Source organism: Etheostoma spectabile, chromosome 15 (genome assembly GCF_008692095.1).
Source record: "Etheostoma spectabile isolate EspeVRDwgs_2016 chromosome 15, UIUC_Espe_1.0, whole genome shotgun sequence".
Lineage (NCBI taxonomy): Eukaryota > Metazoa > Chordata > Actinopteri > Perciformes > Percidae > Etheostoma > Etheostoma spectabile.
In genome coordinates, this window is record NC_045747.1 from 16,107,586 (window position 1) to 16,135,092 (window position 27,507).

The 27,507-nt window shown below is 41.0% G+C and overlaps 2 protein-coding genes and 1 long non-coding RNA gene across 5 annotated transcripts in view; 1 reads left to right on the forward strand and 2 right to left on the reverse strand.

Annotated features, from left to right (window-relative positions):
- Positions 1–606: 606 nt before the first annotated feature.
- On the reverse strand, positions 607–3,673 carry selenow2a (selenoprotein W, 2a). The gene is made up of 4 exons (XM_032537034.1): positions 3,480–3,673; positions 3,101–3,198; positions 2,846–2,922; positions 607–1,582 (listed from the first exon to the last, which is right to left on the reverse strand). Exons 1-4 carry the CDS (start codon positions 3,509–3,511, stop codon positions 1,499–1,501), a joined length of 291 nt encoding a protein of 96 aa, XP_032392925.1. The 5' UTR covers positions 3,512–3,673; the 3' UTR covers positions 607–1,498.
- A 2,339-nt stretch (positions 3,674–6,012) lies between these two features.
- On the forward strand, positions 6,013–14,115 carry LOC116702667 (GTPase IMAP family member 8). Of its 3 annotated transcripts, none has more exons than XM_032537010.1 (5): positions 6,013–6,490; positions 7,568–8,254; positions 9,640–10,350; positions 10,523–11,164; positions 12,686–13,461. In XM_032537010.1, the coding sequence occupies exons 1-5, from the start codon at positions 6,466–6,468 to the stop codon at positions 13,414–13,416; spliced, it is 2,796 nt and encodes a 931-aa protein (XP_032392901.1). In that variant the 5' UTR covers positions 6,013–6,465; the 3' UTR covers positions 13,417–13,461. The 3 variants fall into 3 exon arrangements, with proteins under 3 accessions (XP_032392901.1, XP_032392900.1, XP_032392899.1); XM_032537009.1 differs by lacking the exon at positions 6,013–6,490 and adding an exon at positions 14,040–14,115 and having other exon boundaries at positions 7,411–8,254; positions 12,686–13,387; XM_032537008.1 differs by lacking the exon at positions 6,013–6,490 and having other exon boundaries at positions 7,411–8,254.
- A 5,758-nt stretch (positions 14,116–19,873) lies between these two features.
- The window catches only part of LOC116702684 (uncharacterized), a 20,178-nt gene continuing 12,544 nt past the window's right edge, over positions 19,874–27,507 (reverse strand). The window contains exons 2-3 of the long non-coding RNA XR_004335233.1: positions 25,161–25,164; positions 19,874–19,946 (exon numbers count right to left, since the gene is read on the reverse strand). This is a non-coding gene — a long non-coding RNA (uncharacterized LOC116702684). The remainder of the gene's footprint in view (positions 19,947–25,160; positions 25,165–27,507) is intronic.

The window sequence follows — 27,507 nt, forward strand, 5'->3', positions numbered from 1 at the left end:
CATGATGATCAGGATGATCTCATTTACCATAAAACCAAATCTTAATTTTCATGAACTGCAACCCTTGTCCATCCGGTTTTGCTTCGTAATACTGAAAAGGTCAGTCAGTCTGTATTTTTTTTTTTAAATTGTAAACCTATGTCCAATTAAACAAATCAGAATAATGTGACGTCAATCTTTTTTTTTTTTTTTTTTAATAGTCCAACATGCCACTTCTTTGTTGGTGCAGAGAGGAACTAAAAACAAGACTGTTGTTTATGTTCATCGTTTGAGTCGGACAACTGTTGCTATGCAGGCCACGAACATAACAAAGAGAAACCTGTTCAACCTGTGCTCTAACATAATTGGCAGTTGCTGGACGATATTATCGAGAGACTCGTTACTCAAAGGCCTCCCAGGCGAGCAGCTCTATATTAAGGCTGCATATCATCACCACAGCCAGTTAGAAATTCTTTGATAAAAGATGTGTGTTGTTTAAAACTGTACATGAAAAGAAGGCTAAACTAAGCACACTTACAAAAGATTTTTGCATAATAACTCTTGTTCTGTATTAATTAACATGTGTTTGACATAAGAAAATGCTGACATCAGGAAAAAGTGACAAAATGTACTTAGAGAATTATTATTTATTGAAAGTTTTGACAGAGTGAACAATGCAAGAGGATTTGTGGAAAATGAGCTTGACATCAATTGAGTGTGCGCTGACAGACCAGTGGATGGTGGTTTTCAGAAGCACTTCTGATGATCGCTAGTAGTACCTGACAAGTTTAAGGTTTACAGAACCTTACAGGTTACAGAAAAGGTTTAAGGTTCCACAGTACCCGGGGACCAACTCAGGTTCTTTTGCCAGTGCCTTTTGAGGCGCACTAAGCCAACATACATGTTTTAGGTGGCTGATGAGCTTATCATAAAAAAAAAAATTCCGATACATATAAATTTCTCTCATTATATATCTCTTTGTTTCACTATTCACAGTAATCATAGTGTTTTAATTAGTTACTGAAAAAAATGCTTCCGTAAAAGATTATTCAGCATAGAGCAATGCATGACGCACAGGTACAAACCAAGAGGCAGTCTGCATTTAAAAAAATAAATAAAAGTTACACGTGCAACTACTTTGCATGTTCCTTGCATTCAATGAAATTGGTAATTGTGTGTGAGATCAGTAAACAAAGATGTAAAAAATAGGCAGTTATAGAACACCAGGCAAAGAGGAGATAAAAAAAAAAGTAAAGTGTAGTCCCTTAAGATTTCTGTGACATCTCCCGATCTCAGCTCCTATAATAAGGAATCTCTAGGAATGGATTTATCATATTGTAACCCTTTAACCATGAAGGCAGTTTAGGCTACAGTAATCATTAACAGCCCAGAGACCCACAATGAGAACTAAGAGGGGGAGCCAGACGTTTGGGGATCTGCACCAAAGACGGCAGCTAGTGGTCATAGTGCATCTCTGTTGGCAGTAAACAGAGGCACTGGCCTGTCTTGATGCTGCCGTTTACATGATGACGCATGGCGCACGGCTTTTGGTGATCTTGCCCACAGGTTTGCCATCGTGGGCCTGCTGGATTGCATTCAAGACCTGTGGCAGGAAAAGACAAATATAAACTCAGAGTGGTATTGTTTTGAGTCGCCAGTGGTAAAGGACACTTCCGGATCCTTTACTTAAGGAAAAGTAATAATACCGCACTGTAACAACATTAGGAAAATCAAGTTAGTATTAAAAGTATTCCGGAAAACAATTTCCCCTGTGAACGTTTCATAATTATGTTTCAAAGTTTTTATGATATTATTACCATCTGTGTCTTCACTAACATCCTCCCAACACCTTGGTTCATTGGCCACTAATTATAAATATTTTGCCAAAACACCTAGGTGTCACTTTTGACTGCCAGCTAAAATTTTGATAACATGTCATAAGAGTTATTCATTCCTGCTACTTCCACCTGAGGACTATTGCAAAAAGATTAAGAAGAAAAAAAAAACTCTGAATAAGGCGTGCTAGTTCTACCTCATACAGGACTGAAAACACGAGGGGACGGTGTGTTCACTGTCCTGGGTCACAGGCTGTGGTGCCGTCTACCCCTGGGACTCAGGTCAGCCAACTCTTGAGTGTTTTAAGTCACAGCTGAAGCTTTTTTATTAATAAATGTTTGTTACTTGAATCCTGTGCTCTATTATGAGTAGTGATCAATGATGTTTCTAATTGTTCCTATTTTTATTGTGCTTTTTTTTCTCCTGTTGTAATGTGTGTGTGTTTTTTACTCTTTTTGTAATAATTTAATCTTTTTGTAAAGCACTAGGTTTCAAGGTGCTATTTAAATTAAAAACTTTATTTACCTATATGATATTAAATTATTACTCATGCACTAATGACAAAGCAGAGTTTTAGTGGTGTACTTAGTTGAGGTGGAGTTAATTTTTAACTATTTTGAATGTGGACTTTAATGATACATTTCACTGTGAAATAATCTGTGATTATGGTCTTCATTAAAAAAAATCGATTGATTAATTTGTAAAAATTTAAGAAAGTAGTCACGATTACTGAGAGCCCATAGTGACAACGTCACTGTTTTTCCAAAACTACTTAAACAATTATCAAAATATTTAGAAATTTTGCACTTAAAAGAACTATTTCATAAGCTTCATTTGATTGGCCTATAATATATTTATAAAAAAAAAAACTTTAGAGTAACTAAAGCTGTTAGATACATTTAGTTAATGCTCAAAAGTACCATTACCTCAAATTAGCTACTTGAGGAAAGGTACCTAGTAATATTTCACCAGTATGACTTGCATTTCATGGGCTTGTCAAACCGGTTTGTAGATGCGATGATGTACTCACGTCCTCCTCATATGGAAACCCGCCCGTCTCAGTCTTGGAGAAGATCAGCTGGCCGTTGATTTCAATCTCAAAGCTGCCTTCAAAATAAAAAATAAAAAAAAAACTACATTGACTTCAACCGTCAATCATGCTTTCCGGAATGATCTTTGCCTTGAATAGCACGGTCCTTTACATTAACGATAAAGACCAATACATTGTCGGCCACAGCTAAATTATAATGCTCTCAGCTGAAATAACGTTATTACCAATACTTACTTTGTCTTCCTGTGAAGCCTGACACTTCCGCTTCAGGAAACTCAGCCTTGACAACCCGGGCGAGCTCCTGATAGCGGCTTTCGTAACCTCATCTACCACTACAAGGGGAAACATACATGCATTTTAAAAGCAGAATACTTGCAGTTTGCCCTACTAACATTATATAATGTTACTACTGCTGTCCAGTGACCATGCTGTGACAATAGCTGTGCGCTAGCTAGCTAACGCTGCTAAATTAATCTGTAGTGACAACGTAGCTAGCTAGCGTTACGTCTTTCAAGTAGGATTCACGGCACGAACCCTGACACAAACAAACGCAGGTTGGCTAAAAAAGTTTTACAAAATATAAATTAGCTAGTATAATAAGATATGTACATACCAGTATTCGACTTTAATTGTTACCACCCCCATTTTTGCTTCTGTTTGTTGTTCCTCTGGTCTGGCAATGCGAGAGCGAGAGACTACTCCGGCGGTGGCAAGACGTACGGGGCTGGGGTTTGTGTTCGCTGCTTTTGTAACACCGAGTCGGGCAGCGGGGCGGGGTTTAAAGTGGGAGACATCAGTCAACACAGCTGAAATCACAGTCATTACAAAACCGTCTCTGTCATTACAACCGGAAAGGGATGCAATTTCATAAGTAGGCCTACATGTCTGTAATGTAATGTTAGCTAAGGACGTCTGTACCTACTACTAAAATGTTGTCCTAGAGTATTTCCATTTAGGGCCCAAGCACTGTAACACTTCTCATCCCTACAAAGTGTTGTAAGCTACTTTTTACATTCACTTTTCAGACTTTTTCTTTTTAGACAAGAGTCAGTTTGGAAGCTTGCATGCCATCACTTCTTCCTCCTCAAATATCTTGAAAAGGCTGTCGTTTGCACAATTTAAATCACCGGGACTCAGGTGCGAGGAGTGGACCTGGGAATCAGAAATTCAAAGTGTGTTGGTGTCCAAAGCTGCGATTTGTCTGCTATATCATTACTAAATTCACTTCTGAGACTTTTTATGCGAGACATGAACTATGTAGAGCTCAAATATGGGCAGTTTTACAAAAATTGATGGCTAATTGCAAATTTGGTCTGACTGAAATGTTGTTGTTTCCTTTCCCCCCCAGACTAAAAATCGGTGGGTGACCCTCCCCTCAACAAAGAATAAAAAGACACGACCCTCCGGTAGTCCATTTCCTACATACAGAACAGTCCCTAACTGTTTTAGGTCCTGGGAAGTAAAATGATCCAATGGCCTATTTCACAAAAAATGAATAGAAATGTTTGTAGCTGAACATGTTCTTCCTCCCTCTTCCATGAATCATCTTATATGACCCTTTGGAGGGTCATAACACTGTTAACCATGCACTGGACTACTTTTCACGGTCCTGGGTTTTTGGTTAGTCAGTTTACTATTCATTTTTGCTAAGTCACTCTCCTCACATGTCATGTCTTTTTGAAAGTGTTTTCTCTGTTCCGCCCTGATGTGTTTCACCTCATGTCTCATAATACATACATGATCAGCCCTCATGTCACCTTTCCCTCCGCCCCTCGTTGCTTTGTGTAGCTTCTTTTGTTCCCTTTGTCTGTTGTGGTGAAAGGCGGACAGACTCTTTTTCACAGAATTGCTTCCTTAGGGTAAGTCTGGATCAACGGAAATACATTTCCAGGATCATTGCCTGACATCCGCTATGATGCGTCTCAGTTTCCCCTCTCTGGATGTTGCCGTTCTCAAACTCTTCGGGAAACAAGGGTTCGAGCTAGCAAGCTTTAGTTTAAAATGGCAAGTTTTGAAGAAAATTTGGAAAGGCAGGCCTCCTTGGTTCTTTTGTGGAATGATTGTAAAGGTTAAAAAAAGAATATATTTACAGCATTTGTTCTCTAAATGGGATGTTTTGGGAAAAAAGATTGGTGGGGATTGCTGTGGACAAAGTACACAGAGTACACATTTTCTATTGTGGGGTGCAAATGTTCAGCCGAAACTGGTTCCTTCCCCAGACTATTTTGCAGAGCCACTGTTGCTGCGTCTGGAGCTTAGCACTTTCAAGAAAAATCTGATCACTAAAAAAAAAAAAAAAAAAAACTAGAATTTTTTCTCCTATCCCAGAGTATCAGTGGTAGTGCCAGACCTTACTTTACAACGCTGTGAAATAAGGTCTGGCAATGCGAGACTACCTTCAAACTTAACACATGAAAATGTATCAAATATTACGAGTTTTGGTACTTTTTTTACGAAATATGTTGTCAGTTTCTCAGTGACACAGTCAGCAGCACACGTCGTCATGCAGGCTATAGTTATGACGTCATCTTCTTCAACACAGCTGCTGCCCGCCCCAAAAAACATCTCTTTAATGCATTTACCAGTCATCAAGTTTACAATAATAAAGATTAAATATATGCTTATTGCCATAGGCCTAAAGCTCAGTAACACACCAGAGTCGGAAGAACAACCCTCCGAGGAGCACGTGAATGCACCATTAACCTCCCGTGGCCAATTCTGCTGTCTGTAATGTGAAATGGGTCGCTGTCAAAATCGATTTAAGACTAGTATTAGTTTGGTTCATTTTGTTCTTACAGGGCCCATTAATAAAGCTGTGTTTAATCAGAGTACCACCAGTGACGCAGGGTGACACACACAATGCACTATAACATTAGAACATAGAACCATGACTCTAATTACATATTATGGAATATTAGCATCATTCAGATACAGAGCTTTGAAATGAAGATCAGAACTACGCTTACTGTTGAGTTAGTGTAGCTGTTTCAAGGTAAACATGGGAGTTACAGGGTTCCCAGCACAAAATGTATGGACAGAGGGTAAAATAATTATTGTATTGTCCCTATAGGCTAATTATTAAGTATTGTAGTGGATTAGAAGATTAAAATAGAAAAGGAAGTAAGTGACTAGTTCCCTCAAAGTGCCTACCAACGTTGTCAAACCCTGCTCATATTAACAATCCTCTATTTTGATAGTTTAGTGTAGTTTTTATAATTTCTTTCCATAGGACATATCCAACGTCCTGTGATGGTAAATTCACTTGATAACCCTGTAATGTTAAGCGGATGAACTGTCTCCGCTATCTGTCTGTGTTTGGTAAACACTAAATGCTGAACACAGTCTTTATGTGTCTCCTCAGAGTGGACTGTCGACCCGCTGCTGGGAGGTGTGGTTGTTACTGTCCACTGCATATGTGTCTGATTACCCATTACAACCAACCTTCAGACTCATAAACACATAAAACACAAACTTCTGCCGATATATTGCTCCTTCAGAAAGAAGCTTTGCCTACATTTTTTTTTTTACAAAGACCACAGAAAAACGGACGCTTGTTTTAAAGTCTACTTGTTTTTAGATGTTTCAGACTGAGACATGAGATGGCAACCAGCGAGCTGTCTGCCTGTAAGTTTTAATTCTTGATGTCTCATAAAACCGCATTACACCCACGATTATCTTTGTCTTCATTTTTCTTCCCGTGTTGTAATAGTTGTGTAGTCATTATCAGTGTCATATCTTAAATGTCTTCCTAATATTACATCTATAATCTGTTGATTTTTGAGTGATTTACCATACACTTACATTTTTCTTTGTGCATTTTATTTGATTGACCAGCCTATAATCTACTGCTTTTCTATAACAATCATATGTCAATGATATGATTTAAAAGGGAAGGCTTTAAGGTTATATTATTTGTTCAGTTTCTAATGTTTATAAGACCAAACAGAATCAACTATGTCATTTGGGGACTTTTTTATTTATGATTATTTCTTATCATAAACAGCCACTTCATTTTTTAATTATTTGATTAACCAAATGGTCTATAAAATGGCATGTCAGTTATTATTTTCTCTGGCTTTGTCAAGTTATAATCTTTTAATCTTCTGGTTACTTATGTCTCAAAGTGTATTCACTAATTACTGTAACTGAGCTGTTTCTGTACCTGCAAATCATTAAATCAGTCCTACCTGAAAACGGAATAAAATTTAAAAAAACTAATATCTAACATGCAAACCCCAAAAAAAACTCAAATATTCTAATTTACTATAATAAAAAAGAAAGAAAACTAGCAAGTATACACATTAGAGAAGTTTAAACAAGTAAATATTGGGTCACCTTGATTAAAATAAAACATTCAATCAATTATCAAAATTGTTGCTTCATAATTTTCTGTCAAGTATATTCAACTCAAAAGTTTTTAATAAACTATCCTAAAAAAGAAAGGAAATCATCACATATTCAAATTTACAGCCACAGAATTCTTGCTTCAGAAAAGTCATCAAACAATCATGAGTTACACTATCATAGTTGTTGCTGCCTCAGTTTCTGTGAAGTGACTAATGGATGAAATGACTCACAGTTGCATGTGTTTGTGGTCTGAATGCATTTGGGTATCTTCCTCTATCAGCAACACATTTGGTTTTAGTCACAATAGCTTTGCTGTTAACCCTTTCAGTGTGCTCCTTCTTTTTTCTTTGTCAGGGGACGGCTGGTGTACATCACAGTTAAAGATTATCCTTCTTGGTGGCAGAAACTCTGGGAAGAGCTCCGTAGGGAACTTAATCTTGGGCAAAGAGGAGTTCGGGACCAAAGAGAGGACCTCGTGCTCCCGGAGGCTGGGCGTGGTGGCGGGACGGTGGATCACGGTGGTGGACACTCCCGGCTGGTGGTGCGACTTCAGCTCTCAGGACACATCCAAGCTGGTGAAGAGGGAGATTGTAAGCAGTGTGTCTCTGTGCTCACCGGGCCCGCATGTATTTCTAATCACAATCAAGGCGAGGTCGGGCTTCTCCGAGAAGCGTCGGAGGGCTGTGGAGGAGCACGTGACGCTGCTGGGTGAGAGGGTGTGGAGCCACTGCATGGTTGTCTTCATCTCTGCTGACTGGTCTGAACACACAGGAGCTGAGGAGATCGTACACAGTGGGGGGGAGGCCCTCTGCTGGCTCAGTAACAAGTGTGGTCAGAGGTGTCACAGTGTTATCCCGAGCCATGGAACTGAAGTCACCACGCTCCTGGAGAAGATACAGGAACTTGTCACCGGAAATGGAAACAGAGTGTTTGAAATGCAGGAAAACCTTTTACAGGCGACTGCAGAGGAGAAGAGGAGAGTGGAGGAGAGGGCTCAGCAGAGGTTTGTGAGAACGAGGAAACACAGGTCTCTCATGAGAGGTGAGTGAATCTGGAGCGTGCCTATGTTCCCGCAGCCCTATGTTCCCATATTTTTTTTCAAATTTAAGCCCTATATATTCCCATAGCTCCCACATTTCTAAGATTATTTTCCAAAATTAGGCCCTATGTTCCCACATTTTTTCCTGAATTTGTATCAGATTTTATCCCCCTTTCTCCCAATTTGGGACCCTAACCCTAAGTTTAAGAAAAATCTTAGAAATGTAAGAACATAGGGCCTACTTTTCAGTGAAAAGAAAATCTTGTGTGGAAATGTGGAAACATAGGGCTGACCCCAGTGAATCATGATCTTTGAAATGTTTCGCTTCGGCTGTTAAAGAGAAAATCTCCAGAATTGGGATTTTGATGTTTTGGAGACGGCTCTTCACAGAGATTTCCTATCAATCAAACACAATGCTGAGTATACTGTCTTTAGATCTTCTGCTCCAGGTTGGGGTCCGCACTAATTTGTATTGCTGTTAATGTTATTCCAAAGTATTGCAGAATATATTCCAAAGATATTTTTGTTGCTGCAGATAATTAGTTGATTATTAACAGTTACTCCCTGTGTCCAATACAACCCAGTAACTGGTTTGTAGATGTGTAGACATTTAAGTTTAAAGGATAAGGCAGGCGATATTCTATATTTTTGTTATTGTCAAAAAATGTCATGATCAAACTGAAACTAAAAATGCCTTTGTCCAGCTCTTAATACTTTGACTTTCCTACTCTGCTCGTGGCTTGGCCGCTCCAAGCTCATTGGCTCCTACAGAAGTAAATTTGTTGGGCATTTGTTGGGGGCTATTTTCAGTTGGGGATTAATATACATTTTGTTTTCGATTTCCAAGAACCGTCTAAAGTCTAAAAAACTTATGAACTTTTTTAAAGTAATAGACATTTTGGAAAATACTCCAGGAAGTCACTGTGCTCGACTAAGAAACAAGCCTGCACCATAATGTCTGCAGAGTTACAAACGGAATTAGTTACACTTCAGCTTTGTACAGATTAAACAACCTTGATAACATTACATGTCTTGATTACATTACTGTCTACACTGATTGATGTATCGCAGTGAAAATTAAACCCTGGTCTCCCACACCAAAGGGAGGTGTCATATCCACTGCACCATCACCACCCATAATAATACAACGTGTTAATTATTGAGTTAATTACTTACCTTCGGACATAGCCAGGGTAACTATTTCACAACTCTTTATGCTAAGCTAACTTGCTGCTGGCTCGAGCTTCATGCTCATCTACTGGTGTATTCGCTAAATGTTGAACTCTTACGGTAACCAAGCTGTTTCTGTTCCTGCAAATCATTGAAACAGTGCTACCTGAAATGGATTAAATACTGTCTAAGTCTAAAAAAACATTTCATTTTTCAGAAAGTTTGCGGCCCATTTCTAATATCCGGATTGTGTTGGTGGGAGCAAAGGGTTCTGGGAAAACCTCCGCTCTGAACACAATCCTGAACAGAGAGAGCAGCCTGCCAGTGAGGAGAACCGCCCGGTGCGTGTTGGGAACAGGAGTGGTGTTTGGGAGACAGGTGACGGCGGTGGACACACCGGGCTGGTGGATGAACTACTTCTGCGACGAGAGTCCCGTCTTCGACCGGAGACAGCTGGTGCTCAGTTTGTCCCTCTGCCCTCCGGGGCCTCACGTCTTCCTGCTGCTGATCCGTGTGGACAGAGCGTTCAGCGAAACCTACAGGAGGGCAGTGCAGGAGCACCTCCAGCTGATCGGTGACCACATCTGGAGTCGTGTCATCGTGCTGTTCAGTTTCGGGGACTGGCTGGGAGGCACGACCCCGGAGCAGTGCATCGAGAGCGAGGGAGAGCCCCTGCGCTGGCTTGTTGAAAGATGCAACAACCGGTATCATGTCCTGGGCAATAAAACTAAAGGGGTTGGATTTCAAGTCCGAGAGCTGATTGGGAAGATTGAGGAAATGTTGGCCGGCTGCAACGCTGGCCACCATTATGAAATAGAGAGGGAAGTGATGGAACAGCTGGAGGGAAAGGTGAGAAGAGAGGAGGAAAGAGCCAAGGAGAGAGTGGCGAGGAAGGAGAATCAAAGGCAGATGGCGAGGTCTCAGCTGGGTGCGTTCAATATATTTCAATATGATGAACAATGTCAGCGTGATCTTGTCTTGCACATTTAATAAACCCTATTTAATGTTGCTGTTGAGAATGATGTTGTTTTCTGATTCAATTTTTGGACACAATTCAATCAGTAGGAGTTTGTTTGATGTGTGAAACTTCTTTCCAACAGAGAAGCTCAGCCCTCTTCCAGAACTGAGAATAGTGCTGGTTGGTGGCAGGAAAACAGGCAAGAGCTCATGTGGAGACACCATCCTCAGCAGAGAGTGCTTCCACACAGGAACCCCAACGACTTCCTGCTGGGAAAAACGAGGCAAAATCAGCGGCAGGACGGTGGCAGTGCTGGACACGCCGGGCTGCTTCGCTGTGACCTCTGACTTCCTCGTGGCATCCTGTGCCATCCTCCTGGTTGTCAACATGAGCTCCTCATTCCGAAATAGACACATGGAGGCCATGGAGAAACAGCTGGAGGCAGGAGGGGGCCAGATGTGGAGCAGAGCTGTGGTCCTGTTCAGCTTCGGCGATTGGCTGGGCGACACGGGCATCGAGCAGCGCATAGAGAGTGAAGGAGCAGCGCTGCGGAGGCTGGTTGAAAAGTGTGGGAACAGATATCACGTCCTGGACAATAAACACCGGGACGATGGAGCTCAAGTTTACGAGCTCATCGAACTGATAGACGGGATGCTGGTTAAAGAAAGGCTGGATATTCTTAACAGAGGTGATCACATGTGGAAAAGTGTTACTTCACGAGACGTGGCGCTAAGTAAAAAAGATGTTGAGATGCTCAGGAGCTGCAGACTGCTGGCCCATGACTGTAAGTAAACCTGATGCACTGATGTTCTTATAAAAAAATTATGAAAGTTTGTAACAATTTGGTTCTTTTAGAGCATTGGTGCGTATATCAGGAGTCCCACTCCGTACCCAACTGATAGGGACCCCCGATAAGAGGTTGCAAGACAATCAACAGGATAGAAATAAGAAAATGAGAAATTATACATTTCACTAAGCTTGCCACGGCCGCTGAATTCTGGAAACAAAGGGAGGAGGACTCAAAAAAATAAAGGGGATTCACTTGAGACAAAGGTCAGGAACAGGCTCCAAGGTTGGCAAAAGGAAGGCAGTCCCAACACTCACACAACCAAGGGGGGGCGTGCCAGGTGAGCACGCCAAGAACGGTTGGGACAAAAGCTGGAACTAGAACAGAACAAGGTTTAGTTGGCTTGAAAAAGAAAGGTATACACAACATTGACAATCTGACAGAGAACAAGTGAAGGACCGGTTATATACTGTAGTGCAGGGCTGACAAAAGTCCAAAAAGTTTTTAAAAAATATACGGAAAAAAAGGTAATGTCGGGCAGGTGGGAAAGTCTGTAATATCTGGTGGATGTAGGGAGAAGTGCAATGCAGGGCGCTGAAGGGAGAAACAGAGAGGCATTAAGAATGGGCCACAAGTAGAGTTTACTTTTTTTTAAGGAAATGCAAGGAAAAAAAAATCTAAAGCCAGTTTTAGATCATCTGAGATATTTTTAGGTAAAACAGAGTGGTGTTTTTAACAACAGATTAATAAACAATTCCCAGTAATTTGCAGCCCTATTTGGCTGTGAACGGCGTTACATTCCAGCCATTGCCAAAGGAGTGGATACAATTCTAAAGAAGACTATCAGCTTCACACAACTCATTGGGGAGACAGAAACTAAAAAGACAAACTTATTGTTTCACTGATAACCTGAGAGAAATAGTACATTTATAATAATAGAATATATAGCTCCCACAAATTAGGATTTAAATAGCTTTACAAAAAAAAAGGATTGAGGCAGGATGTTATTTCACAATAAAACAATAAAAGATGCAATTTTATCAAAAATGACGGTAAATTTGACTGTAAATGAATAATTATGAACAAAATACAAAAAATGAAAAAAATATACAAAAAAACATTTACTATGTACTGCACTGATACATCTACAAAAAAGCTAATATCAGCTAATTATATATTATTAAATTTAACTTGACAGCGGCAGTGCACATTAATAAACATTGTTTTTTTAAAAATGTGTAGCTATTAAATTATATTACTGTTTAAATAGGATGTAATTATGCTCAAAAAAATAAAGCATAAGCACTATACAAAACAGCATTATGCTACAAATTAAAAGAAAAACATTAACAAACCACAGAGTAAGCAACACATACAATCTAGTCAAATCAGGTGTAACAGGGGAGTGATCAAATTAAAACTGGTGTGTGGTGTAAACAGTGTGGCACCGATATCTGTAATAGAGAGATGAGATGATTTATATTGGTCGTTAAAGCACCATTATCATTTCCTTTACAGTGACTGACTCAGCCAACCCCACCACTCAAACATCCCCAAACTGCTCAGGAGGCCCTGATGACGGGGGTCAGGTAGTGGCACTACCAACAGGAAGACGGGGACGGACTGGACTCAACATCCGGGACAGAGACAGCTTCATGTCCTGTTTAGCCTCAATGCTCCCTGGTGGAGAAGCACTGAGGTGGCCTATAACTCTGCCTGTTTGTTTCCCTGCTGATGATCTGCCCCTGAGACTGAATGGCCGTGTGTTCTCATCCAGACATCCAACAATGCTTCTGGTTTTACCTCAAACACAACACAGGATGTGGATTGCGGAGGAAAATGGCGTCAGTGTGCATTCCCTCTGCCATCCTGCACTGAGAGAGCGGACTCTCGGGAGGCTCACCGAGTCCGGAGGTCTGCAGGCGCTGATCGACCAGTGGGACGACAGCAGCCTGGAGGAGCTGGAAGCCTTCATCGACTCCTACTTTGAGATGATTTGGGAGCAAACCATGGGGTCGTTTCAGGACCCTGAAGCGGAGTGTCCCACCGCAGAGCGGGATGCTGTCGTCGAGGAGGAGGCCGGACAGAAGGAAGTGCTCTCCTCCATCGACAGGAAACTGTCGAAGCTGGAGCTGCTTGAGGAGATCAGGAGGGATCTGGCCGAGCTGAGGACAAAACTGGAGCACAGCTGGAAGGCCATACAGGAACTCAGAGAAAAACGTAAACAGGATGATAATAATACATGTTGATATAAAGATGGAGTATATTGTTTGCTTATACAGTGAAAATGAATGTATATGTGTATTTCTGACTAAGAAGTAAAAAGTAAATATTCAAAACTTCACTTTCTTTGACTGAGGGAGATACAATTTTGTTACATTGCTTTGATTTGTTTGTTATTTCTCCACAGGGGGGAGCTGTTGTATAGGAGGAGGTCATTATATGGCCACCGAAACATCACACTTCTGCAGCACTCAAGACAACCATTAAAATTTAGGCAAGGCAATTTTATTTGTATAGCACTTTTCAGCAGCAGTGCAATTCAAAGGGCTTTACATAAAACACCAAACACATTATTAGTATTAAAAATTATGTAAAAAATCTGTACATATTAATACAAAATTAAGAACAGTGAATAAAAGTTAAAAACATATAATCAAAAACAGGTTGAATACAAGCAAAAAAGAAAATAATATTCACAGTACAGTGCAGTGCAAATAATTTAACAAAGGCAATATCGTAAAGGAAGGTCTTCAGAGACCTACACTATGTGGTACGTGGACCCTTTTACATTACACCCATATGTGATTGTTAAACGTGTCATACCAAAACCATGTGCGTTAATCTGCCGTCTCCACTCTTCTGGATTCAGGTTTGCTACAAGATTTGGGGTATTAGCTCCCATTGAGCCACAAGAGCATGGTGCGATAAAGCCCGGCTCCCGTTCATCCCTCAGGTGTTGGCTCAGGGCTCTGTACAGGCCAGTCAAGTAAAATCTGGACCGCATACAGAAGGAATACTACTTCATGTGTAGAGGAGTAACAGAGGAGGAATCCCTCTTCCAATACAGACAATGTTTTGCAAGTAGACAGAAATAAACAGAATGTATGTATGTAAAATTACAACATGGAGAAATAAAATGACAACGTTAGGTAGATCGATAGTAGACATATATGAGGAATATGGACCCAGGAAGATGTAAAGAAACTTCCAGGTTCCGCTCTACCACAAAGACCTGGAAAGGTTAAAGACCACACGCACACACACAAACACCCACACACGCACACGCACACACAAACACACACACACACACACACACACACACACAGCAAAGCAACAAGCATGAAAGGTTAGAGATTAATTATTAAAAGACCACAGAACAAGCTGCAATAGCCTTTCGTATGTGATAAATAAATAATAGTCGGCCTAGGTGTCAGAAATGGCAACACAGGGTCTGTGGAAGTAACCGAGGCTAAAGAACTTAAAAATAGTTTACACAGAGGTTATAGGCTCACGGAAGTCGTGATCGTACCAATGCAGGGGTGTAAACGTTTGACCCCATGTTGGGAGCATGTGTGTCCAAATACATTTGGCCAATATCATGTAAAGTTAGAGAGGAAAAAAGAACAAATAAAAATGTTAAATTATCACTTTTCATATCATGTGATTCCCCGCAGCGTGCCAGCTTCCTGCACACACATTTAAGCCTTGAATGGGTGAAATGAACCTTGTTCTTCAGCGCAGGACAGTTCACGTGTGTGTGTGTGTGTGTGTGTGTGTGTGTGTGCCTCTCCCAGTTTGCAGCCAACCACTCTTACAGTGGTTAAAAACAGGATGTCGATCCAACCCACCGTTTTCTTTGTTGACAAAACAGAGAATCTGTTGCGGCTTAATCGAAAAGGTTTTTCCCCTGAATTTATCAAGAGCTTTTAAGTGAGTCGCACACAGAGACACACACTACTGCAGAGACTAATAAGGCTCTGGCTGAGTAAACACTGTAAACATCCTCCACTATTAAGGCAGGATAAAACCGTATGGTCACACCAGGAGGCAGGTGGCCATTTTAGACTTGCTAAAGCTGTTTGATCTAGTTTCCTGATCTGGATGTGTGAACAGCGAACTGACCTGAAATCTAAATGCATGCATTTTCTATGAAGTATCAGATCTGATGTGTTTATTTCTCCTGAACAATATCTTTGTGTCCCCCTTTTATTAAATTTGCACGAGGCAGTGAGAGATAAACGCTTGGAAAATCTAAATAGCCAGATATCATGTTAGCTGATGCCACTGTACAATCGGCCTGTAATGTGATGCTTTACAATAACGTTTGACTCGATGCTTTTAGGAGTTTGGATTGTTGCAGTTTTGAAGAAAACATGATGACATTACATTTTATCCAAATACAGGATAGAAAATCTGGTTAGAAATATAGGTAAAATTGGGTAGGATAGAACAACACAATGTAATTCTGCTAAATAAAAACATCACATAAAATATCACATTCATTATTAATTAGGGCCCAAGCTATCAGTGGTCATGTTTTGGTCCGCCCCCTATGTTTAAGCCACGCCCCCTTCCATAACTGGGGAACCATTTAAGGTAGAGTGTTGTGTGAGGTATCGTTGAACTCAGCATAGAGTTTGCTTTCAATTGGTGACGATTTGCCTCGTCTCATATGTTTAAGCCACGCCCCTTTAATAACTAATTACCTGTTTCTTGTAAACTATTGTGTGATATATCATTGAACTCAACGGAGAGTTCCCTTTTCATTTGTGACAATTTGTAATGTCTTAGTTGCCAGGAGTGGCATCCGCCAGTGACCCCGACGCCCGTCCAACGCTGCTTGCAGCTTTAATTTCAGAATCAGAATCAGAAATACTTCACTGATCCTCAAAGGGAAACTCTGTGTTGCAGTTGCACAAATAGTAGAAATATAAATAAATAAATATAAGGAGTGTGGATATATACATAGTTAAAGGAATATTATAATACAGTATTTACATAATTAACATAATTAAGGTGTTGCAATGGTGAAAAGTAATAATAATAATAATAATAATAATAATAATAATAGTAGCAGTTGAGTATTGCACTAATTACAAGCTGGTGTTAATGCACACAACAGATAATATAGTCCAGTATCAACCTCTCTAAGTGTCTGTGTGTCAGACACTTAGAATGAGGAGTTATAAAGTTTGATGGCCACAGGCAGGAATGACTTCCTGTGGCGCTCTGTGGTGCATTTTGGGAGAATGAGTCTATCACTGAAAGTGCTCCTGTGATTGAGCAGCAAGCCATGGAGTGGGTGCAAGACATTGTCCAAGATGGCATGTAGTTTGGACATAATTTCACTTGTTTTCATTTGAAAGCGCCCATATTATGCTCATTTTCAAGTTCATAATTGTATTTTGAGGTTGTACCAGAATATGTTTACATGGTTTCATTTCAAAACATGCAATATATTGCTGCAGATCCTGTTTTCACTTTGTGTGTTTAGCTACAGAGTGAGACATCTCACTTGTTTTAGCTGCAGAGTGAGATTGACAGACAGCCAAGTGACAAAACTTTGATCCAATGGAAATCAAAATTGGCAGATTGACAGCACTGTAGCCCAATTGGATTGGGGGGTGGTGCCCCCTATTAATTTCTAAGTACATGTGCAGTGAGTAGAAGCCAGCGAATTTATGAGCAGATGATAACCAGGACAAGAATGAGGAAAAAAGTCAAATCTTTAATTGCGGCTTTCGGAGTCAGGGCCAGGAGTGGTGGGACTGTGAAGTGAATGGCTTCACTGAAACAGTGAGTCATCCTGAATTGAAGTGGTCTTTTCCTGCCTCTTTATTAACAGGGTTGTTTCCCTTTGACACATAACTCCGGTGTTCAGCCCAAAAGCTCCCAAACATGTTGTTGCTGTGATTAAAGACAAGAGGACTCTCAACTGTAGGAATACAGGAAAGGGACAAAAACATTTCTAGAATGGACTTACTGGAGGCATAAGGAGTGATTTGTAGGTAATCATGGTCTATTTATCTCTGTCAGTCTTCCTCTCGGGGCTTTCTCTCTTTGTATTGTAGCTCTTTGAATATCATTAGTCCTTCAATCCGCTCTACCTGCTGTCTTATCATCTATCTTCCTCTGTTGTCAACATGTCATTCCTCCACTCCATTCTCCTGCCGCTCATTTTCTCTCAACCCACTCTTATTTTATCTGCCATCCTATTCTCTCCTCCTCTCAAATCAAGTCCTGAGTGCTCAGCTCACCCCCCCCCCCCCTTTCTCAAAAAAGGAGTACAGCAGCCTGGGAGGAAGCGCAGAAGAAATGGAGCTGCTCTCTCTCTCTCTCTCTCTCTCCGTCATTGAGGCTGTTCGGGAGACAATTCTGAGCCCACATCCATCTCCATTAGTGGGATAGAGCAGCGAACGGCACAACCCCCCACCCACCGCCCTGTATCACGTTTCACTGCCTACTATTTGTCCAGGTGGAAAAAGAAAAGCAGGCTGGGAAATGAGCAGAAGCTAGCAACATGGATGGAGAAAGGATGATTAAGACCTGGTGTAAAGGAATCATCCATCCTCCACTTCCCTTCATGCTCTGATACGATGACGTCCCCTGGGGGGTAATGTCTGGGACAGGGTACGACCAATGCACCTCAGCGGGAGGACTGAACCTTTCCAGCCCATTAAGAAATTCTACATCACGACCTCACAGTGCTACTGACAGAGGATACTGTCCAGAAGCAGCTGGCGATCAAGCCCGGTCGTGGTTGGGTGATGCGTGTTATTGGAAAGTATAGTCCCAATCTCTGAGGCTAAAACACCATTTAGGTCAAAGCTGTGATGTCACTTTGGTGATGCCACATGGAGTGTGGTAATGGATGCATTATTCTTTTCAGAGTAAGCTTTTCTTCCTCTTTAGGCTCCAGTTGTGTCAATTTCACACCAACAACATCTTCCAACCAGAGCATTTTGTTTATGTGTTTTGGGGCATGTCTTAATCAAGTCTCATTTAAATCAAGTTGAAGTCAAATCTCTAGGAACTCAAAGCACTTGGTCAACTCTCAAAAAACTTTTTTTTTTTACAGAGGGGTTTTCTCTCTTCTAATTTAAGTCCTTGAGGACAAGCCCAACATTCACACATATTCATAAGCAAATTACATAATTTGCAAATCTTTCAGGTCTCTGAATGTGGACCATTAAAATGAAAGAGCACTTAAAGCTTTCTTATTTCAAAGCTGTGTTAATGGTGGTTTTTGGCACAGCTGAGATTAAGTGCTTTCAGAGTAAACGTTTAATAAATGAGAAAGGTGACCTGTTGCTGTCATTCTTTATTCATAAGTGTAAGAGTGAAGTCTCAAGTACGTCAAGTTTTAAGTCGTAAGTATGCTTCAAACGGAGTGCTTGTCAGATCACCCACTACATCTTTTTGATGTTTGATTAGGGAGTTTTGTCCAATACCTGTTTTAACTTCCAAAATCGACAATCAAAGCTCTCTTTTTTCATTTTTCCACTGTCACTTTTTTTGTGAATACAACCAGAGAGTCTGTCCAAAAGAGTTTGTTGTAATCCACTCTTGTACCATCTATTGCATCTCTACAACAGCAAGCTTTTCTTTGTATTATTCTGTTTATTTAGTTCAGCAGAACTTTGGGTCAAAGCACTAATAATGCAAGATGTGATGCTACACAAAAGGGTGGCACCATATGGAGATGGAGAATAGATAGACAGAAGAATGGATGTAAATCAAGTCTTCATGAATCAGTCTCACAACAGCCAAGTCAATGTCAAGTCCTTGTTTTAGTGACCTATATTCAGCTCGGATTCCAAACTGTTATCAATTGAGGAAGCACAAGACATTAATGTGGGAGCGTCTGGCCTCATTGAGAACCCATTACAACGTCACGTTCAGCCTGTGGGAACGATTTCGCTGGAACTGTTCAGGAATAGTCTGAATAAGTGTAGGCTTCAAATGTAGAGGTGATGGAGGAGTGTGTGTCAGACGTAAATGAGGTACATTTGGCTTTTGCTGGCACCTGGACTTGTCCAGCATCAACCACACACACATGCACACACTCAGGAGTCACCCTCTTCCATCTTCTCAAATCCACGTCTGTCATTGAGCCCCATTAGGATATGCCGGGTCAGGGAAAACCTCAAGGGCAAAGTTCAGGAAACAATTAAGGGAAATAACTGCACACCAGTGGACCGAATTCCAGCTCTATTTTGAATATGTGTCTGTTTCTCAGAAGGTCTCGCTCGTTAAATCATTAACCCCGGGACTGGAGACCACAAAAGAGGAAAAGCAAACGTGTGTTAAAAATGTAGACACCATCTGCTTCACAAGTGGCTATTACAAGAGCTATTACAGGGAGGGATGAGAGGAGAGCCCCCTGTAAATCAATGGAGGCTTACTGGGTTTGTGGTTTCACCCTGAAGTCATATTCACCTTCAGACATTTAGTTACCAACGCCGGCCAACGAGACAGAATGCTTTCACAGCGTTTTATTACTGCGATATTTCAAAAGCACTTAAATAAGATATATATCACACATGATCTAAACATCTAGTTTTACAACATGTCCACTATCTGCGTCCGGGATGTGCGTACAGCGTGGCAGTCTGGAAACAGGGCCCTAAACAACATTTTTATTTCATAATTTGTGTTTTATAACCCGGAGACCCCGGAGATACTAACATTAGCATTTGCACTACACGCCATTCTTCCAACCTCTCAATATTCCGAAAAATTCCCTTTTGTCCTACAGCCCACTAGTCCGACGTCCCTTTGTTTTGGAAAAGATAAACCCTCTGCTCTGACCTCCCATTGTTCCCATATAAGCTTTTGTGGCTCACCTCCCATAAGGTAACGTAACCCTATTTGTACAGTTTCTATCCCCTGACCAATCAGATATCCTAACCTTAACCCCTCGAGGTCAAATGCCTAACCCCAACCCATTAGCGGAGTGGCAATCAGGAGAGTCGGGACTTTAACTAGTGGGCCGGTAGTGTTTTGAGGCCACAATAGTACTGCCCCTGCCCGCTACCGCTGTTAAGGGAGGTGATCCACAAAAGCCTATGTGGTCGGAACAATGGGATGTCGGAGCAGAGGGTTTATTTTTTCTAAACAAAGGTGTGACTGTTAGAATTATATTTTGCAATTCTTATTCTTCCCTTTTTTCTGTTTAAGCAACAGTTGTTATTTACGCTTTTATTTTGAAGTGATTAAGTCTCGTTGGGCTGCTCTCGCGTGAGTTCTACTGTTAACACCAGCGGGCAGCAGATTTCATGGACGTGTATGTTACGGTGAAGATTTCATGTTGGCTAAAGCAGACGTGGATGTGAGCGGTTTAAGTATAACTCTGAAGACTCAAAGACTTCCCTTTCTTTGTAGCATGCAGCCAACAAGGTATTTGTTTTGTTCATTTGCATTTTACTTTGGTAAATGGTATTCCACATGCTGTGCATGGTATTGTTTATGTTAAGCTAACATTGTGTCTATATTTTTGTCAATGTTGTCTTATTAGTTTTCACGGTGGATTTGGAGCGAGGACTTCAATAAACCAGTAGCAAGAAAACCACTTACAAAAGGGACGTCGGACTAGTGGGCTGTAGGACCAAAGGGATTTTCTTTTCAGGTTATTCAGAGGTCGGAAAAATGGAGCCTCAGAGAAAGGGGCAGTCCCCTAGCACTAGGCTATACAGCCTCACAGCAGCCAACATCGCTGGGGCCTTCCAGTATTGTTTTAGTTTAAACATTTCTTGTAAAATACTGTATATTTTCTGTCTTTACGGCTCTAAATGTATTAAAATAAAACAATCTTGCAAGGGAAAATACATTTATGGTTGAACTGCAGCCAAACATGGTTCCTCAACAAGGAGTCATAACAGGTTACAAGCCAAAAAGTGTGACTAGAATGTGCATGAGTTTATGTGCAGTGTTACATTAACATAATAATAATGATTTTTTTTTTATACATGGCAGGATCCATGAATTTATTCTGGCATTGATACAATCTTTTGACATTATATTTGGGTGGCTGACTTCAATCCTCTGTTGCTAGTATATGATACTGCAGCCTGTTTCCCTGACGAAGGCAACGTATGGTTGAGTGGAGAAGCCTGAGCCTCTGTGGCTTGAATGACAACAGCATAAAGGGATGTGAAGAGGTTAATGGGATGGAATGCATGTTGGGTAAAGAGAGATATGTGATGGCGCTTCCTGGAAAACAAGATAATGGAAAAAACACGATCAAGAAAGAAAACCAAGAATGAATACAGCTTTTATCTTTGGAGCAGTGAATTGTAGTTAATGCAATAAATACAATATATGGCCTCACACACACACACACACACACACACAAAAAATGTTTTTTTGTGTCTGTGTTGAGGATTTCCAGTACATTAGCAGCCAGCCAGCATGTATGCTGGTTAAGTCAACGTGACCGCCCCAAAAAAGGTTACAGCCTTTGATCACTGCCAATGAGACGAAAAGCATGATGGGACAGAAACAGCACACGACTACACACCTAACCAACATGACGCGCAAATGCACCTAATAACTTTACATATTGCATGCAGCAATGCATTCCAATCAAGATGAGGAAATGCCGAAATCCACGCATCTGAATTTAAGCCTTGGTTACTCAATATTATTTGAGAGTATTGAGCTGTTTGTGGAAGTCCAGAGCTCAGGAAGATTGGGAAGAGTTAAGGATGCTTGGAGGATGGTAGAGGAAGAGGATCAGGTTATCTGTGATTCTATTCAATACCATACCATTCCCTTTCTGTGCCCTGCTGTCGATACTCATTCTCGGGTTGCTCTCAATCGACAGCTCACCTTTTGACAACCATCTCCATTTCTCTCCTGGCCTGTTGTGCGTCCCTCTCCTGTTTCCTTCTACATGATATTCCAGGTGCTGAAGAAGTCAGCAGCTACAGCGGCAGCCTGTATGATCCCAGGATGCTCATACAGACCAAAGGAAGCCTAAAACAATGTCCAGCCTTATTCACAGACATGTTGCTCCTTTGATCCCAGGAAGTCATGCCCGCGTGAGACAATGGCCCTCATTTGTCAACCTAATGTAGAAACCAGCGCAGATATGAGCGCAGAAATCGTCTTACTACAGGGTCCACGTGGGATTCACAAAACGTTTGTGTCACACCAATCAGAGCGTGACAATGGTCATGGTAAATGATCGTAATTTAAGTATCACGCTCCAATATATTCTCGGTTTTGAGGCCTCGCCCCTACTATTTATGACATGGCGAGACATAATCCGGCTAAGATGTGGCACTTTTCGGCGGTGAAGATTGAAACCCTGACATCTCAGGGCTTATATTGCAATCTCTTAGGCCTACATGTAGGTGTACCTATATTTAAATAAACACACGGAACCAGAGTTTATGCAGTGCTTTTTATTTATTTTGCTCGTTTTTTTCGTGAGTCAGAGCCAGGCAACAGCTGTGTGAATAAGAGCGTGTGTCCCCTACTTGTGGCCATTAATGACACTTTAAAAGACAAACGAAAACCTGAAGAATAAATATAAATGTGTATTGTCATGTCTCCTGTGTTGAATATCATTGCCAAACATAACACTATACCTTTTGAAAGCGAGGAGTAATAGCCTGTCTCCTTGGTACAGCCCCAGTTGGGGGCTCTCTGGGCATTGGGTCCATCACTACATCTATGGCACCCTGTTTCCCTGCTGTGCAGAACCCCACGGGCTAAAACAATGTTGCTGACGTTTTCTGCCGTGTATAGTAGGGGTCGGCGTGCGCCTGTCCTACGCCCGATCTAGGTCGTGCGCACGTTTCATGAACGAGGGCCAATATGTACAAGGCAAGAGGAATGTAAATGTCTCCGCCTGCAGAGGGGTATTATGCAGATGGTCTATAATGGCAATTCTCAAATTTGAATATATTTGAATCGCAATTTTGGCATCACAACAATGGCTCTTCTGATTGGTGCTGAGGAGACAGCCCATTTATCTGCCGAGGCACTCAATGCACTCAAGGAGCAGGGAATAATGCCTCGATAGACATCAAGGTTTAAAATCACACCAACGCCGTCGATGCTCCATCACTGTTACCTTGAGTGAAGCAGCCCATCCATCTGGCTTATTATAGTGATTAGCTGAAGAGGGCGGAGAAAAGCCGGTAAGAAAGCAGACACGAGCTGCTTCTCTCAGTAACAGTGGCTCCTAAATAGTCCTCACTGCAGGGAGAAGAGTAGGTGAGGAATAAAGGAACTATAGGATGCTCTGAATACCACTTTTTTAAACATCTTTATTGTGGTTTTCAAGAGGAACAAATGATTAAGGCAATAACTCAGTTTTAAGTAGCCCCTCTGGGATTATAAAAGATGGGATAATTGTTAATAACTAGGAAAAAAGTTACAAAAAAGACAACCCAGCATCACCTTGTCCCCTGAACACAATCAGACCATCTACATGGGAAAATGTAAAAGTCAGCTAACTTATGCATAACTAATGAAGCTTGTTTTTTTTGTAGAATAAGTTATCTTATCTAAACAAGGTAAAAAGCAACCTAAACCAGGTAAAAAGCAACCAGTGCAATGTTAGTCCAGTCTTAAAGTGTTTTTATTTCTAGACTTTTTAGGCATTAAATCTAATTATTGGTGGAGATCAGCAGATAATCTGTGTTACTTATGATCCTTTCTGTTTGCTGTTAATGGGAATAATGGTTATGTTTGAAACTATTTTCAGTCCAGCTACAGCAGAAAGCTAAAGCAAAATATGTTATAAGGGTCAAATGAGCAGTTCACCTACAGTGTAATACTAAAATACATATTTTCCCACGTATCATCCTGATTCAATCACCTAAAGCTGTTTCGGCTTTATCTGTGTTTTGAAAGATCTATATCCTTCAGCTGCCCAGAAAGTGTGAAGAAAAGTAAATTGGATTTTGTTTGTGGTGTAAAAAACACTGAAAAATGAAATTGGAAAACTCAACCCGGAGATTTTCTTTCCAAAACAACATATCATGTTGATAATCCACAAACCTCACTGTCATCATAACTTCTTCCATTCGTAGTATTTACAATTGTTCACAGTGATGTCTGTGATTATTCCGAGGAACCAATACACATATTAGTTTTTAAAAGTTACAATTCAAATACTACTTTAAAACAGTACCTAGTAACTTACCTAAAAAGTCCCATGTGCATTACAACTACAGTATGGCGGTATATGAGAATGTGTTTTTCAAAATTTGGATGAACTGATCAAATAAGTCGTATTTTCCTGATGGACACGTTTTGTTTCTAAATTCCTACCGCTGCTGTGGAAACATCTGACTAATATAACCCCACCCTCCTGAGAGGGATTTTACACTTGTACCAAGAAAAACAATTGAAAACACTAAACATGAGATGAATTGAGTTGGTAAAATGGACATTATTTTGCAGCGAGTGTGTCAGTAAAATGATCTGTAGACAGCTTCCCAGAGCATCGTCACCTGTGTCAATACAACCTGTCTTTGCTGCACCTTTCCGCTTCTGGTTCCCAGGTACATCAGGGTCATCTGTTCTGAGGGGTCATACGTTTTACAACCTGGTGCTTCTGCCTCCCCACCACACCGTGACAGCAGGGGCTCTGAGGCTGAAGCACGCTCCGACCACCAGCCGTGTGGAGACAGAAACAGGGAGAGCACTGATGGCTTTTTTATTTTTACGTCTGTACAGGAATGTGACAGTGCACCTGCACAACGACACCACCCCCTGTGTGTCTCTGTCTGGGTTTGTCAGGCATGAAACTGCTGGTCTTTAGTTGACTGTGTTCTGCCTGTGGTCAGCTGTATGAGGCTGGACTCAGATGCTTCACTGCACCTCTGTTGGGTCCTGTCGCTGTCTGGGACACAGAGGGAGTGCAGAACACGAGCCTCTGGGGTCTGCAGAGAATCCACCCACTCTGTCAGGAAATATGGGCTTTCTGGGGAGATATGCTTATCCTGCACATGTGGATCGGGGCCATGAGCACCACTCTGATGGAGGTGCTTATGCAAGACCTGTAATTTAAATGTCAACTGGAAATACTTTACAATTGGGTGCACAAAGCCTGAGTAGCTACCCAGGAAGAAGTAAGTTGAATGAATGGCCTACCCCAAATTAATTATTAGGTGTTACAGTTATTATGATGGCCAGACACTTGCCAACTGTTGTCCCTCATTTGCACTCACTCACCGCATTTGCAAATCTAATGGCATTTATTTACCACTGATTATACTGTAGTCATCTTGTAACCTTACATCGCACCAGATGTTTGGAAGTTATTTTTAATTTCCGCATGAGATAAGTGAGTTTTAGGGAGCTAACAACACATTTCACACTCAGAAAGTTGGATGCAAAATGTGTTGCTTGCTCCAACAACACGCCCTTATCTCACAAATAACATCTGGAGATCTGGTGTGCAGTTGTGCTGGAGTAAATACATTTTAGTCCAACTGTTGATAAATGTCTGTAGCAAAAATACATTGCAACCCATCCAAATGCGCTATTTGATAAGACATTTTACTCAAAACCACAAAATGTCAACCTCATGGTGGCACTAGAGGAAAAGGCAGATCACCAAAGTCAGTGGGAATGTAGAACTAACTATCTGGGAAGCGATCAATCAATCAATCAATCAAAATGTATTTATATAGCACTTTACAGCAACCAGCAGGTATCCAAAGTGCTTAACACCAGAAACCAAAGTACAAGACTAGACTGTGTCTTCACCAGAACAAATCTGATGGGCGGGCAATAGGTTGCCACACATGAACCACAGGTATAATATATAGATCTGCAAACTACCTTCAGAATCAGTACAACTGCTGTTCTAGATTTCTAGCAGGCGATTAAGAATATCAGAGCCGATATGTACAGTGCACTGCTGCTGCTTACAACAGATAAACACAGATAAAGCAAAATTTGAAAAAGGAACTTTGCGCGTAGGCGCACGCACACACACGCACGCACGCACACACACACACACAGACACACACACACACAAGAAGAGACATACACAAACCTATAGCACATCAGTACATTAGCTTATCAACCCCCCATTAGAAGAACTAACCTTGAAATTAAATGATACTGTCCGCATGAGCGAGTGTGTGAGGGTCTGCTGGACTCTGCATGACGTTAATGTCATCATCAGAAGGTATATGCGTAAGCTCTGAGCAGACATAAGCCTAGAGCCATTTTTTTGTTAGCATTTAGTTTAGTTTAGTCCTTTGTTTCTTGTTGCGGACTCAGTAATTGTTGTGATTCATGTAAACTGTTACGCTGTATAATTACTTTGTATACTTTGTCATGTCTGCGTCCAAATAGGTGACATAAGCGGCTAGCTGCAGGTCAGCGCTCCTGCTCCATCAGTATGGAATGTACATTGAAAGTATGTGGCTGAAAACAATGCATTAACATCAAAGAACAACAGATGAGAGGAAAACTACATGATGGAATGTCTTGAATTTTAACTCTCTGCTTTGATTTTGTGCGGAGCAGTGTTTCCAATAAATTGCTCTCGAACTGGCTTTGTAAAAATGCACAGTAAACATCAGTCATTGCAAAACATTACCCAGGGGGACAGTGTTTGACACTGACACACACACGCACACGCACACACACCTTATGTAAAATTACATAAAGAGAAATTAGTGTTAATCCTGTTCAGAGGATGCAAACACAGTGGACGCCATTAATCACTTACCGACTCTGATTAACAAGGGAGTTAATTTATACATCACCAATGCACTTGGCACTGCTCAGAGTGAGAAGAGCTAGTAAAAAAACAACCAAAAACAGCTCAGTTGTGTGTCTTTAAACATGTAACAGTGCTGACAGACTTAATATATCAGCAGTAAATGTTGTTGTTGTAGGGAAGCCACAGGAAGCAGAAACCACTACCATTGGCCAAAAAATTCAAACCCACCGATTACAGCTTGAGCCAGTCTGGGGTAAAAAAAATCTTAAGGTTGAAAAGGTTTGGTCGGCATGTACTGTTTTCCATAAATATATGTGATATATGGATATATTTCTGCAAAAAAAGCTTTCTGTGTTCTGTAATAACGCTGTAACAGTCAGTTAAATGACTCTGATGGGATCATCTGCTTAAAAATCCATTTTTATTCTTCTCTTTGAACCTATGATATTTAAGCTTAACATTCTGGACAGAGGCAATCTTTCAGAGTTAAAGTTAACCGGGGAGAAAAAAAACCCAAACCATGAATATGACAGCGTAAAGACAGCCTGCCAGAAGAAAAGTGTATGTTCCCCTGCAGCTCTGGCTCGGCTCCAGCTCCAGCGTGTACTTTTTGTGGTTTATATTTGCAAACTATTTG